The sequence below is a fragment of the Corythoichthys intestinalis genome, chromosome 7 (genome assembly GCF_030265065.1).
Source record: "Corythoichthys intestinalis isolate RoL2023-P3 chromosome 7, ASM3026506v1, whole genome shotgun sequence".
Classification (NCBI taxonomy): domain Eukaryota; kingdom Metazoa; phylum Chordata; class Actinopteri; order Syngnathiformes; family Syngnathidae; genus Corythoichthys; species Corythoichthys intestinalis.
In genome coordinates, this window is record NC_080401.1 from 14,108,545 (window position 1) to 14,121,719 (window position 13,175).

Below are 13,175 nucleotides of genomic sequence, written 5' to 3' on the forward strand. Positions count from 1 at the left end.
CATGGTATCATGGTATTGCAATTACAGCTCTAAAATGTGTTACTTTAAGATATATGGGTTAAAAAAAAACTTTTTCCATTGAACAGGATTTTTAATTTTTCAACACATATTTGGAACAATAAGTTAAAATAAATAAGAAAATATTCTATACTCTTCTAAACTTTTCACACCTAGCCTATCGGCACTATCTCTTCTTCTAATCTTCCTTTTTCAAAAATGTTGTTCTATTCTAAACTTTTTTTTTTTTTCCCAGACCTTCACGTCGACGACGATCAGTGGGAGTTGCCAATGCCACCGAATTGCCTTTCCTTCTCCCCACAGCGCCCAGCATTCCCAACGGTTCTACTAAAGCCGCACCTAAAGTTGAGGATGAGGAAGGCACCAAGGTCTGTTTATCAAATTATTGTTGTTTAGTTTTACCTTTAATAAAAAACAACAACAATTAAAAATCAGGGCAGTTCTTACAAGCAGTGTTGTTAATCTTACTTTAAAAAAGTAATTAATTACAGTTACAAATTACGTCCCCCAAAAAGGAATTGAGTTAGTAACTTAGTTACCTGAATGTAAGAGTAATTAGTTACTTGGCACAGTAACTGGTTTACCTTTCATGTCCCTCCCCCCAAAAAAAAACAAAAAAAACAAGCAAAAACACAGTAACCTTTGCTATGTTTGGAAGTCATTCACTGTAATGTTGTGACTCAGTCAACTGTTAAAGTTGTTAAAATTGCTCCCGTTATTGCATTAGTTCCCATCTGTCTACTAGGACATGTGAAAGTTTTAAAACTGTTTCATCATTAAAGATAGATTCAACTCAAGATTTTGCTGATTTAGGAGTATTTTAGATAAAAAGTTACTGAGGTTCGCGAGGAAGGTTCTCTACAACAGAGCCTTCATGAGAAGTCGACTGCTTTAAGATGGCAGCTGTTTACTAACGCCAGTGAGTCGATCATTTCGCATCTAGTTCTCTATACAAGTGCGAAAGCTGCCATGTCTGTCATTTCGCATCTAGTTAAATATAAATATGATATCTACCTTAGCGTCACTTGGGGGTAGATTGGAGGCTATCGGCTACAGTCAGGTGCACCTAGCATCGCGTTTGCAACGGCGTCACAACTCCTCCCCACTCCCACTCTGCCCTCTCGTCTCTCAGACTTTTCTTGCATCATTCAACCAACGTAGTAACGCATGCCTTTACATCATCAGTAACGGTAACGGCGTTGCCAAGATGAGAAAATTAATGAATTTGATTAATCACTACTGAAAAAAGTAATTAATTAGATTACTCACTACTGAAAAAAATAAAGCCATTTGAAACGCTGTTATGCTCTAACACTGTTATTAACAACACTGCTTACTACACATGATCATTTCAGTTTGGCGGGAAGATAATATGGATTCTTCACATCCAGTGTGGTTTTTGGCAGCCATTTTAATTTTCATCTGTCTTTTGGACAAAAGTACTTATTAGTCGTAGTCATATTTTAGTCATTTCAAAATGTGATCGAACACGTCTTGTTCTAGTCCAGTGCTTCTCAGTTATTTTCTGTTACACCCCCCCAAGGAAGACGTAAATGTTTCGCGCCCCCCCCCCCAACTCTCTGCCGCCACTGTAAATAGTATCATTCGTCTATATTACTATTATAAGTACGCCTCAGCCTAACATTGTGTCCTTTTTTTTCTATTAAAGAAAAAAAGTAACATAGATCAACTTATAATAAAGTATAACTTTTTTAACATTGTGTTGCTTGTAACAGAAAAGACTTAATGCGCATCAATTTGCCTGAAGTTAAAAAAAAAAAAAAAAAAAAAGTCACATCCAAACTGTAAAAATACACTCAAGGTACATTTTTGACCATTTGATACTGAAAAATAAAATGTAATAAAATCAGTAAATAATAACAAATTCAAATTGATTAGAAACATTTACTCTTCAGGACAACATGCCAAAAAATTTGACCGAAAAAAACCCAAAACTGAATAGAAGGGGGGAAAAAGGTCTCTGGACAGAAGGAAAGTTTTTATTTTCGCTGATTCACCACAGTGCTCACTGGTTTACTGATATAACACTGACAAAGCGGGACGATTGTGACAATTGGCAATATTCGGCACATTTTCGCTGAAAAACAATCAAGCGGCTTGTCAATGAGATTGAGGTCTAATGTCTTTAAGTGGCGTCTTAACTGATTTGGCTTCTCCGCTATAATCATTTTTAGACTCAGTAAACAGTGGTCTTTCCTCATTTCCCACTATATTAAAAGTCAAAGGCAAACGGCCCGAAAAAAGCGCATTCTCGGCGGCCGAGGGAGAACCGTAGGTGAGGGCGGTGGTCGTGACGATCCCAAGCCGAAAACGGCACTTCTCGGCCGGACACGTGAGAAAGACAGTGGGGTAGTGTTGTATCGGTCGCGAACGATTCGTTCTTTTTGAACGAATTGTTTGGGTGAACGAGACCGAACTAATCACCATCTGCACTGATTCGTTCTATGAAGTTGGTGGCGCTTGTTCGCTGCGTGGGAGGGCGTTGAGCAAGCGGCAGCGTCTTCTGACATCGCACACGACCAATCAGACGCCAGCCTCATCGCGGGCAGGGGAGGGAGCGGAAACAGAATCATGGCGTATGTCACTCATTTCCACGTGTGGCCAATAAGCAGCCAGCGTGCAGGCAGGGGGGAAAGACTGAGTTTTGTCACTTCCCGTTCAGTGATTCGGTCCTCCGGTTCCTGACCTAGATTGCTGCTAACTTGACTTTCCAGTAATGACTATGCGGTGAACGAGTCATAAAATGAAAGGAAACGACTTTGTCACATATTTGTTAACGTGGAGCCTATCAAATGCTGCTCAAAAAGACAAAAACACCACAGAAATCTAGCGAGCATGGTTTAGTGTTCTACTTTTCTCAACAGACTCGGGACTGTGCCTATGACGATATACTATCAAATTTACAGTAATTTAAAACGCGTAGCTACGAGGCAAGCAAAACCTGAGCTGCGGTCGCGTGACGGCAGTGAAGCGGGCAGAGAACTGTCACTATATGGAGGCTTCATGGCAGCGATATGTACCTCATATGTGCACAGAAAAAAAATAATATTTAGTATGATCACCATAATACTGATTTGCAATGAAACTGTATATACATGTCAATTTTTTCCGAGTGTTTTTTTTTTTTTCCGTGTCAGAGGGTGTCGGTTGGTTTGACAAATTATGTCAATCCGTCCATCATGTGCTACTCAAGCGCCCCAAAAACAAAGCGCGCGGACACGGGAGATGTCGCAATATGTCTACATTTTTCTTAACAGACTAATGAGAGTAGAAAGGCGAAATCATAAAGCAAACAATTATTTCTCGTCAGCATTTGACGATCTGAGATGCGGGGACGACAGGGGAGCTGACCGGATTATTTTATTTATTAATACCAGTGCAAAAATTCAAAACGATCATCTTAATAATAAAAAACAAAAATACAACAGAGCGAGAGGTTAATATGATGTGTTGGCCGTTCCATAATTAGAAATTAAACTTTCGATTTATTTTTATTTTCGTGACAGCAGGCATGCCGCGTTGGCTGTTAGCAGCAGCATTGTATATGTGAGCAAGATCATGCTAAAGAAAGTCCGTGCGCCCCCGACCCCAAACCCCGACTTCCCCCTCAAAAGGAAAATGTTTAACCGTGTCCTAATTCGAAATGCAAGCACGAGCCATGACTTTGAGCCCATAGAACTAGGACAGACGACGCGGAAGTTCTCCCTCGCTTTTGCAGCAGCGGGAGGGAGACGAGGCTGTCTCTGAGAGCAGAATGATATCGCCTGTCACTCATTTCTGAAACTACGACGAGTGGTCAATGTGCAAGAGAGGGAGGGACCAAGCTATGTCACTTCCCGTTCAGTTATACTGCGAAGCGGTCTTTGGTGATTCGTTCGGCAACGTCACTTCCCGTTCACTAACCGAACGATTCATTTGGGTGGGGAGGGAGATGAGGGGGGCGAACGATTCGTTGAACGATTCGTTTGAACGAATCGTTTTACTGAACGAACCGGAATGGATTCGTTTACTCAAGTGAACGACAGATCCCGTCACTACAGTGGGGTCGCTGCGTGAGTCCAGCTCTGCATGAGTCTCTTCCGTGTGCTCTTGCTTACTTCAAAAATACTGCACGCACTTTGAAAATGAGAGCGCCACTGCCACCCACGGAGTGGATGTGCAAGTACACTTTATTCTAGTACGGCAAAAAAAAAAAAAAAAAGCATGTTCCCCGAGGTCACTCGCGCCCCCCCTGGCATCGCTCTGCGCCCCCCTGGGGGGGCGCGCCCCACCATTTGAGAAGTACTGTTCTAGTCAATGAAAACTCAGACCAATTTCGTCGACAATTACTCAAAATGTTTTTGTCCTTTACACTAAAGTTTTAGTCAATGAATAAATAAATAAAGGTTTCCAACAATTTCAAAAGATTATTGACAGATGAGTACATAATTGTAGAGTTTACAAGGACATCACCACATCTTCGAAAAAATATATGTATGATAATACGCATTCAGCAGGAAAACAGTACATTATTTTCAAACAAACTCACCTGGACGCTATGGACTGTATATAAACTAGTGTTGCACTGATACCATTTTTTGGCCCTGGTACCGATACCTGGCTGTGCAGTATCGACCGATACCGATACCACTTTGTTTGAAATTTATATACTGTGTACACTGTATATACATATATAAGATACACATAAAGTGAATCCAGTAGAACTTTTAAATAAACCTTTGGCTCTCAAAGGCCAAAATAGTGCTAAATTTGTGAAATAAAACATGTATAATACTAGCCCAACAGTAAGAAAGTAAAAATACAATGAATGAACTGAATAAACTTTTTTTAAACTCTGAGTTTTGGCTCTCAAAGGCCAAACAGTGCAACTTTCATGAAATTATAAGTATTAATAATTGACCACAGCATCCTGTCTCTCTATTAGCCTCCCTCACTGTGCACCAGCGGCAACACACACTTAGCCACTTAGTTTAGCTTACTTTGCTTACTTCTACACCACTTTTGAGTTTTGAAACAGGTCTCAAATTACTATGGCATTTCTTTCAGTAAAAGACAATAAAAGTAAGGTAGACGAGGTAAACTGACCAGGGTTTGTTGCTCTTGTCCAGCCCCCTTTCTCTTGGTAGCAGTTGCTGCTGTTATAGCCTCAAACTCTTTGTGTTTGTTCACGTTTCGTCTTCAACTGTTTTATTAGGTTCGAGGTATTGAAACTAGCCGATTTAACGCCACCTCTCGAAACTTCCAGGCTGCAAATCTTGCATGCCGACATTGTACTCGACGGAGATTATAAACTGAAATATTTCCAGACCGCCAACATTTTCCTCTGATTTGTTTCTCCTACATATGAAAAAGCTGCCCCAGCATTGGTTAAGAGCAGCTATTGGTCTGGAGCAGGCCAATAGCGATAGTTGCTTGGCATGCAAAGTGATCACGTGTCATCACACACCAGAGTGTGTAGTGAGCGTCAGGAGAAGAAAAGGCTGCGCTCAAGTGTTATAATACTGGACTGGTAAATGGCATCGGCTCCTTCTTTGTTGGTACTCGCCGATACCGATACCACCAATTCGGGCCGGGTTGCGTGTTTTAGTCTCTCAAGATACGTTTTTAGCTCATCGTCATAAAAAAAATTGTCGACGAAACATTTACATTATCATCATGATTGACGAAAACAACACTATTCACATCTCCTCTTTACACCCTACAGATTGAACTGAAGGTCTTCTCAAAAGAATCAACAGTTATCTCTGATCTACAACACTTCACCAGTTATAGGATTGAGATCATGGCCTGCAACCATCCCACAGATCTCCAACGCTGCAGCATGGCAACTTACAGAAGTGCTAGAACTATGCCAGACGGTAAGTCCACATTGTTTAACTCATTGGCGGCGATAATCGTCCAATCCATTTAATCTAAGATGGCTGATAGGGATCATTGGTTTTGCTAACATACACATAGATTTGGAGATTGATCATGAGTGCAGCACCCATAGCAGGAAAGGACTATAATCTTACACAGTGTAAATCTGACTTTTCTTGCATGGATTGATACTTACAGTGAAAGCAGATGACATCCCAGGACCCGTGACTCATGAGTTAATCAACGGTGAACCTGGATCTGTGTTCATTAAGTGGAAGGCGCCCGTCTCTCCAAACGGTCTCATCATCCTGTATGAGGTGTTCTACAAGAAGGTTGGAGAGACTGTGGTATGTATCATTAGAATATGGCATAATAAAATAATTAGAGCTGTCCCGACTCGTCGACATAGTCGACGTCATCGATGACGTAAATCCGTCGACGAGCACAACATCCCGTCGACGGTTCATGAAGGGTTAAAAAAATATATGCGCGGAAAGTTCAGAATGTCGGATGCTCTGTATGCAAGCGGGGAAAGCGGCACAAAGCCAAAAAAGCGCACCAGAGTGTCCAAAACATTGACTTATTTCAAAGAAACAAAGGAGCGTACACTCTTCCGTCCTGTCTCTTCAATGCCAAGCTTGGCTGCACGTCGGCCGTGAATAAACACCTCAAGCGCTGTAACCCAGTTTGTAATTTTTTTTTTTGTTTTTCATTTTTTGTACACCAGAGGGTGCTGTCGCCTTAATAAAGAATAATGTTTCATTGACAATGGGCCTATAAGTGCTATTAGTATTGTTCTTAATGCTAACTGAAAGGTTTATTTCATGTTATGGTTTATTTTATGGTATAGAAAATTATATAAAGTTAAAAGGTCATAAATATATACAGTATATACAGTGATTGCACTTAAGGGAGAGATTGTCAATAATAAGGTAATAAATCAAGGTAAAGGCAATTCATATAGGCAATTCATTGATATATAAATAAGGTTTAAAAGGAAAAAGGTGAAAAGTTTTCGTTAATTTCTAATTGTGTTGTTTTATTTGTGTGCACCGTAGCTTTTACAGTGTGATTACATCAAGGATGGAATAAAAGTTGTAAACCATCAGTTTAAGAGACCATCTTTTCAATCAGGATGCTACACTAGTTAATTCTATCATCATTTGAACTCATTGTTTATTTGTGATTTATTATTGTTATTTACGTGTTTATTTGTACTTTAATAAATAATTTAAGTGTTCCAATATGTTTTTTGTGAATTGATAAGTGTCAACAAAAATTTCATTGCTAAATTAGAAAACAAAAACAAAATTTTTTTTTTTAATTATTAGATTAGTCGACTAATCGTAAAAATAGTCGGCTGACTAATCGGGAGAAAATTAGTCGTTTGGGACAGCCATAAAAATAATAACATTAGTAAATAATAATAACCATAAATATTTACGGTATTTTATTTTTTTAAATGTGTATTTTCAGTGTGTGTATAGTAGTGGATTAAACCTAGTGTCTGGAATTAAATTTATATTGAATTGTAATGAGAATATAATAAATAAAATTGTGAATACAAACGTTTGTAAATACATAAATAAAAATAGAATTTAAAATAGTATATATTTTTTTAAATAAAACAAAGGTTATTTGACTTAACCATCAGCAAGGCTTTCTAGTAGTTGCACCACTTTGCTACAGTATTAATACTTTGCTATGGTACGGCAATAAAAATTATAAATACCTCTATTAAAAGGAAAGAAAGTAAACATTTGTTCATAACACCCCGCTGCTTCTGCTGAGTATGTTTGCATGTATTTATTTGTTTGAGTTGTATATTTGTCGTAAATCTGTGAATTGCATTTCTATTCATGGTGACACTGCCTGAGTTTAGGAGCCAGGAGCTGCTCTGTTACCATAGTGACAGAGGCAGTATGGAAGACTCCAATATAGGCATCTCCACTGCAGTGCAGTCCGCGCACATCCTAGGATTTTATTAAAAGGCATTTCATGTTTGAGCCTAAAAGTATATCATTTTTATGTATTTTTAGTGTAGTATTTTAATATAATAGATGTGCATGGGAACACTCCAACTACAATGTAAATTGATTGCATTGCTGGATTTGGATTGCTGACTTTTATATTTGGGGACGGTTGGGGCTCCAGGTCCACACAGCCTGTGCTTCCCGGCCTGCCTACCTGAAGTCAGGTGGCACGAAGCTGTCACTGGTGCACCCCGGGAACTACAGCGTGAGGGTCCGTGCAATCTCCTTGGCAGGGAATGGCTCTTTCACAGAAACCGCCTACTTCTTCATGCCCAACAGTAAGCCTGAATGTTATATCGTGAAGTAAATTTGAACTGTGAATAATGAAGTTCATTCATGTTTTATCATTCATTTTTGTTGGAAATTATATGAAATTTAATCTCTAAATTGTGTGAAAAGAAGAATTTCTATTTACAGCTCAGTATGCAAACCTTTATAATAATGTCAATGCAACACAAAGATACAGTATGCAACATTGTTTTTACATAACTTTAAATAAGGAATAATTCGATCACGTTATTGGAAATTGATCCGATTGCGCCATTTTTCAGAGGATCGGAATCGGGGTTTTTTTCATTTAAAAAAAAAAAAAAAAAACATTTTTCTGCTTCATGCTGGTACAGCCTCTTACTCTCCCTCCTGCTGCTTTTCTTGGTCAGCAGTGTACTGGAGTTTGCTATTTAAAGTTAACAATGATTGACATGTTTGTAGCTTTAGTCTGGCAAGTGAAAACTCTGAAGCTCTACGATCAAAGGCACAAATGCGTCAATCATCATTTAGTCAATCTTTATTGTCTAGAGGCTGTTCTCGGCAGCGTGAACATAAAAGTGTAAGTGAATTTGAGTGGAACCACCCATATAAATTACATGAATGTTATGGAAAGTGGTTAAAAGTATGCCGTGAAAGGTGATGCAATGAAAAATGTGGGTACGCATACATTTTGTGCAGGTGCACGTTAAGAAAAAAGTTGAGCGCACCAGGGCAACCAATGCAAAACGTAAATTGCCATGGCAATATAAATCGCAAAGTTAATTTTTTCTAATATCATTCAGGCCTAATTTATCAATATTTTTTTTTTACTTTTGAGGGCTAAAAAGTAACAAAATAGTCCAGAAATACAAAGGCATTGCCAACAAAAATATATGGTGAAAAACACTCAGGTGACTTGAACTTCCGCTCTGAGACCACCAATTTGGCCAAACTCAAAATTGTCCTTTTTGCATGTTTTATACATCATTGGAAAGCGTAAAATCTCAATTTTCTGGGGGAAGAAAAATTTTGAACAGGAGGGCGTTTTTAAAAAAAAAATTTTTTTTTTAAATATTAATCAGCAAAACCCTAACTGGAGGTGACAGCACGCAAGAGCAGAATTAAAGACGCCATGATTTTAACGAGATATTATCCCGTACTTACCTTGTATAAATCCAAAAAATCCATGTAGCATGTATCATCGAGTGTCAGGACACAGATGTAAATGGCCAAAATACAATTACAATACAATAAAAAAACAAAATACAAATAAGCGATGGTTATGAGGTAGATATCTGTGACCTTTTTACAGACACCATTTTTTTCATTGTGACGTAATTTGTTTAAAAGTTTAAAATATGCGAGAGAATAATATTTTAAAGTAGTTTTTTTTTTTAACTAAATATTAGACATTGATTAATGATTCTAAGCTAAAAATGACAGACATTTCGAATAATAAAGCTTCTTATTATGACTTGGTTGAAACAAAAGCAGTTGCGTATGTCTGTAAACGGGGGTTTCCAGGGTAAAACGGAAAATCAAAAATAGTTCGGGGGCTTCATGCGCCATGAATCTGCCATTGCAGCATATAGACATATTGTTCTATCAAACACAAAAGTTATTTTGGCGTAAAATACAGCAGTTTATTTTAAAGCGGGGTGCGAGAGCAGAAACTGCTTTTTCAGACTTGTCTGTGTTATCTGCCATATACTTTTTACACTCTGCAAAACTCCTGGAAAAGTGGAAGAGGAACTTAAGTACTGTAACATGTTTGGAAGTTTTGTTCGAATTTAAAAAAGAAAAAAAAAAACTCTTAGTTTTCTGTATTGTATCGGGACTCAGTCTCAGCAGAGTCTCACAATCTAATGACTCGGACTCAGGTGCAAAATATGCAAGGGAGACATCCCTAATAATTTTCATTGAATAACTTCATATGGCTAGATCCGTAACTGTGAGCATGTGACATGACCAAAGACTTGCATGTGAATTGCAGAGGATCCTGGTATAATTGGAGTTGTGATTGGCCCTGTTATCTGCTTCATCTTGCTGTTAATCGTGGGAGGTGCTGTCTTCATGGTTTTCAAGAAAAAGTGAGTTAAATGTTGTAATTCGTCTGCAACAACTGTTCATTAAAGCAACATTGATCAATCTTTAAGAAACCTCAGGGTGAAAGAGTACTGTGTTTTGATATTTCAGGCAAACAGAAGGCCCCACCGGACCTCTTATTGCCTCCTCAAACCCAGAGTACCTCAGTGCTAATGATGGTAAGACGAGTCACAACAAACTCGAGCGGAAAAGCATGATTATCTTAAAGCGCTGATTTGGCTGTCCCGCTTAACTCTATCATTTACTGTATGTAGTTTATGTTCCTGATGAGTGGGAAGTGCCGCGAGAGAAGATCACAGTGCTCGGAGAGCTGGGCCAGGGTTCCTTTGGCATGGTGTACGAAGGAATCGCCAAAGACATCGTCAAAGGCGACCCTGACACCCGTGTGGCCATCAAGACGGTCAACGACTCGGCCAGTCTGCGAGAAAGGATAGAGTTCCTTAACGAAGCTTCTGTCATGAAAGCCTTCAGCTGTCACCATGTGGTAAGTCACCAGGCTTTCAGTCACTCCAACCAGCATAAGCACTTATTACTCAGAGATTCATGACTGGTTTGTTGTGTTGACGCTACTGTACTGACTCACAGCTTGACTCTCAAAACAAACATTCCCACTTGTAATTGCTGTTTCACTTCTGTACCATATGCCCCAACATTGATATCTTTACTGCGTGCTTAGTTTATCATTTTCAGAATTCATGACAGAAGACTGGCTACAAGGGGGTAAGTTTGCATAGGGACTGTAGGGACACCACACTGCCTTTTTGAGGATGCTAAAATTGTCCCACCAACTTTGAAGCAAACCTTATTTGCATTATATAATTAGTTCAATTTAATTTAGATTGTCTTCCCATATGTTGTATGATAAGTATAGAATTGACCCTACCATTATTAAGTGAATTATTTTCATGATGTTCAGACTTACATTTACCCCCTTTCACTTGCTGAATGTGCCGGTCCATTTTCCCCCCCGTCAAACACACGTTTGATTGGCTCATGACTTGACCCCCCCATACACGCAAACACGCACATACATAGCCGCGACACAGAAATACAACATGCCACCCCTCCTCCGCCCCCTTCGAAGAGGAGGGATTTAGATTTTTTATTTCTTTTTGGCCAGTTCAACCTGTATCAGAGTTAGCATTACATTAAACTGTGCGAATTTGCTTACCTGCAAAACTTGAGTAGGAAACTGCTTAAAGGGAAGTGTCCTCCTGTATGTGTTTTCTACTGTTAATGTTAATTAAACTTTGAAAAATGTCGTGAACTCTGCTGGAAACTGTGTACAACCAGAAAAACGTGAGCAAGAAGCTGCTTAGAGAGAGGTCCTAGTCTGTGTTTCACAGGAAAGTGTTGACAGTCAAAAAAAATAAAAACACAAGCTGATGCTTTTCTTCTTGTAAACGGCCTGGTTTAGAAGGAAAGAAGGCTAGAGCATGTTTTGACTTCACACTTTTGAAACCAAATACCTATTAGCGCATTTCATTTATTACTTAAAATGTATTTATTTATTTACTACATTAGTCATTTTAAATTATTTTTATTTGTAGCCTATTTTTTCAGATAATCACAATTAAGATAAAAAGTTTAAGTAATCCTGATTTAGATTTTTTCCATAATTGCTGAACCAACTGATGCACTTTAGAGATGCTTGTGGACAAAGCAGTAGTATTTACCTGAAGGAAGACTCCATTTGTATATATTTTTGTTAATTCCGGACTAAGAAGTTTTTTCAGTAATGTTTAATAAATTTCTTCAGACAAGGTTGAGTGGTCTTAAGAAAAATGTTTGTTTTTTTTTTTTCATTCCTGGATAGTTAAGAGATTATTAACAAGCTTTAATTATTGTGTGTGCTAATATAATTCAAATTTCGCAATGTAAATTTGCTAATAAAATCCAGACATTTATTTTGGAAGTTTGAAAAATGTTTTAGTAGTTTCTGAAAAAGAAAGGTTGGAATCGAACGGTTTATTACCTGAACCAGTACACATGAAAATTAGTATAAGTGTTTTAGTTTGCATTGATAATTCAGCCTATCATTTAATTAGGTTCATATTTATGAGAAATGTAGCCCTGAGCCCCGTCCACCCAATCTGTTTGGTTTTACTAATGTCCCAACCCCAGCAAAAAGCGTACATGCAGGTTATGCTGTTATATCAATGTTGAAACCAAACCTACGCTGTTGGGTTTAATATATATAATTTTAATCATTCTTGCCTTTTTTTTGTTTTTTTTTAGGTACGTCTCTTAGGTGTTGTGTCAAAGGGTCAGCCCACACTAGTAGTGATGGAGCTAATGACACATGGTGATCTGAAGAGCTACCTGCGAAGTCTCAGGCCTGACTCTGAGGTAGGCGCTGCCTACAAATGCATAAACAATAGACACAAACACAATATTATTATTATTATCATTCTTATTACAATTGAATAAATTCATTCATTGATGAAATGCTTAAAAAACAAAATAAATAAAGATGACTAAAAACAAGTACACTCTGGTTATAGCCCCCAATAATACACAAACATTGATTTATTTATTTTAATTTTCTAGTATTCAGGTCATTGCCTGCAATTGACAATGATAGATGTCTAATTCATTTAAACTGGGAGAATTTTGTGGTTACGATAAAAATTAGGGCTGTCTAACGATGAAAGTTTTTAATCGAGTTAATCACAGGTTAAAAATTAATCTTAATTAGTTGCAATTAAACCAGCTCTAAAATATGCCATATTTTTCTGTAAATTATTGTTGGAAGGATATATACATTCAACATACTGTACATAAGTACTGTATTTCTTTATTATAACAATAAGTCCACAAGATGGCATTAACGTTATTAACATTCTTTCTGTTATAGCGATCCACGGATAGAAAGTTCTTAAAAGATAA

The 13,175-nt window shown here is 38.0% G+C and overlaps 1 protein-coding gene across 1 annotated transcript in view; it reads left to right on the top strand.

Moving 5' to 3' along the window:
- The window catches only part of insrb (insulin receptor b), a 165,936-nt gene that overhangs the window by 131,402 nt on the left and 21,359 nt on the right, over positions 1–13,175 (top strand). The window contains exons 12-19 of the mRNA XM_057840121.1: positions 254–386; positions 5,744–5,897; positions 6,097–6,245; positions 8,053–8,209; positions 10,174–10,270; positions 10,377–10,444; positions 10,541–10,770; positions 12,525–12,635. Coding sequence (XP_057696104.1) covers positions 254–386; positions 5,744–5,897; positions 6,097–6,245; positions 8,053–8,209; positions 10,174–10,270; positions 10,377–10,444; positions 10,541–10,770; positions 12,525–12,635 — 1,099 coding nt within the window. The remainder of the gene's footprint in view (positions 1–253; positions 387–5,743; positions 5,898–6,096; positions 6,246–8,052; positions 8,210–10,173; positions 10,271–10,376; positions 10,445–10,540; positions 10,771–12,524; positions 12,636–13,175) is intronic.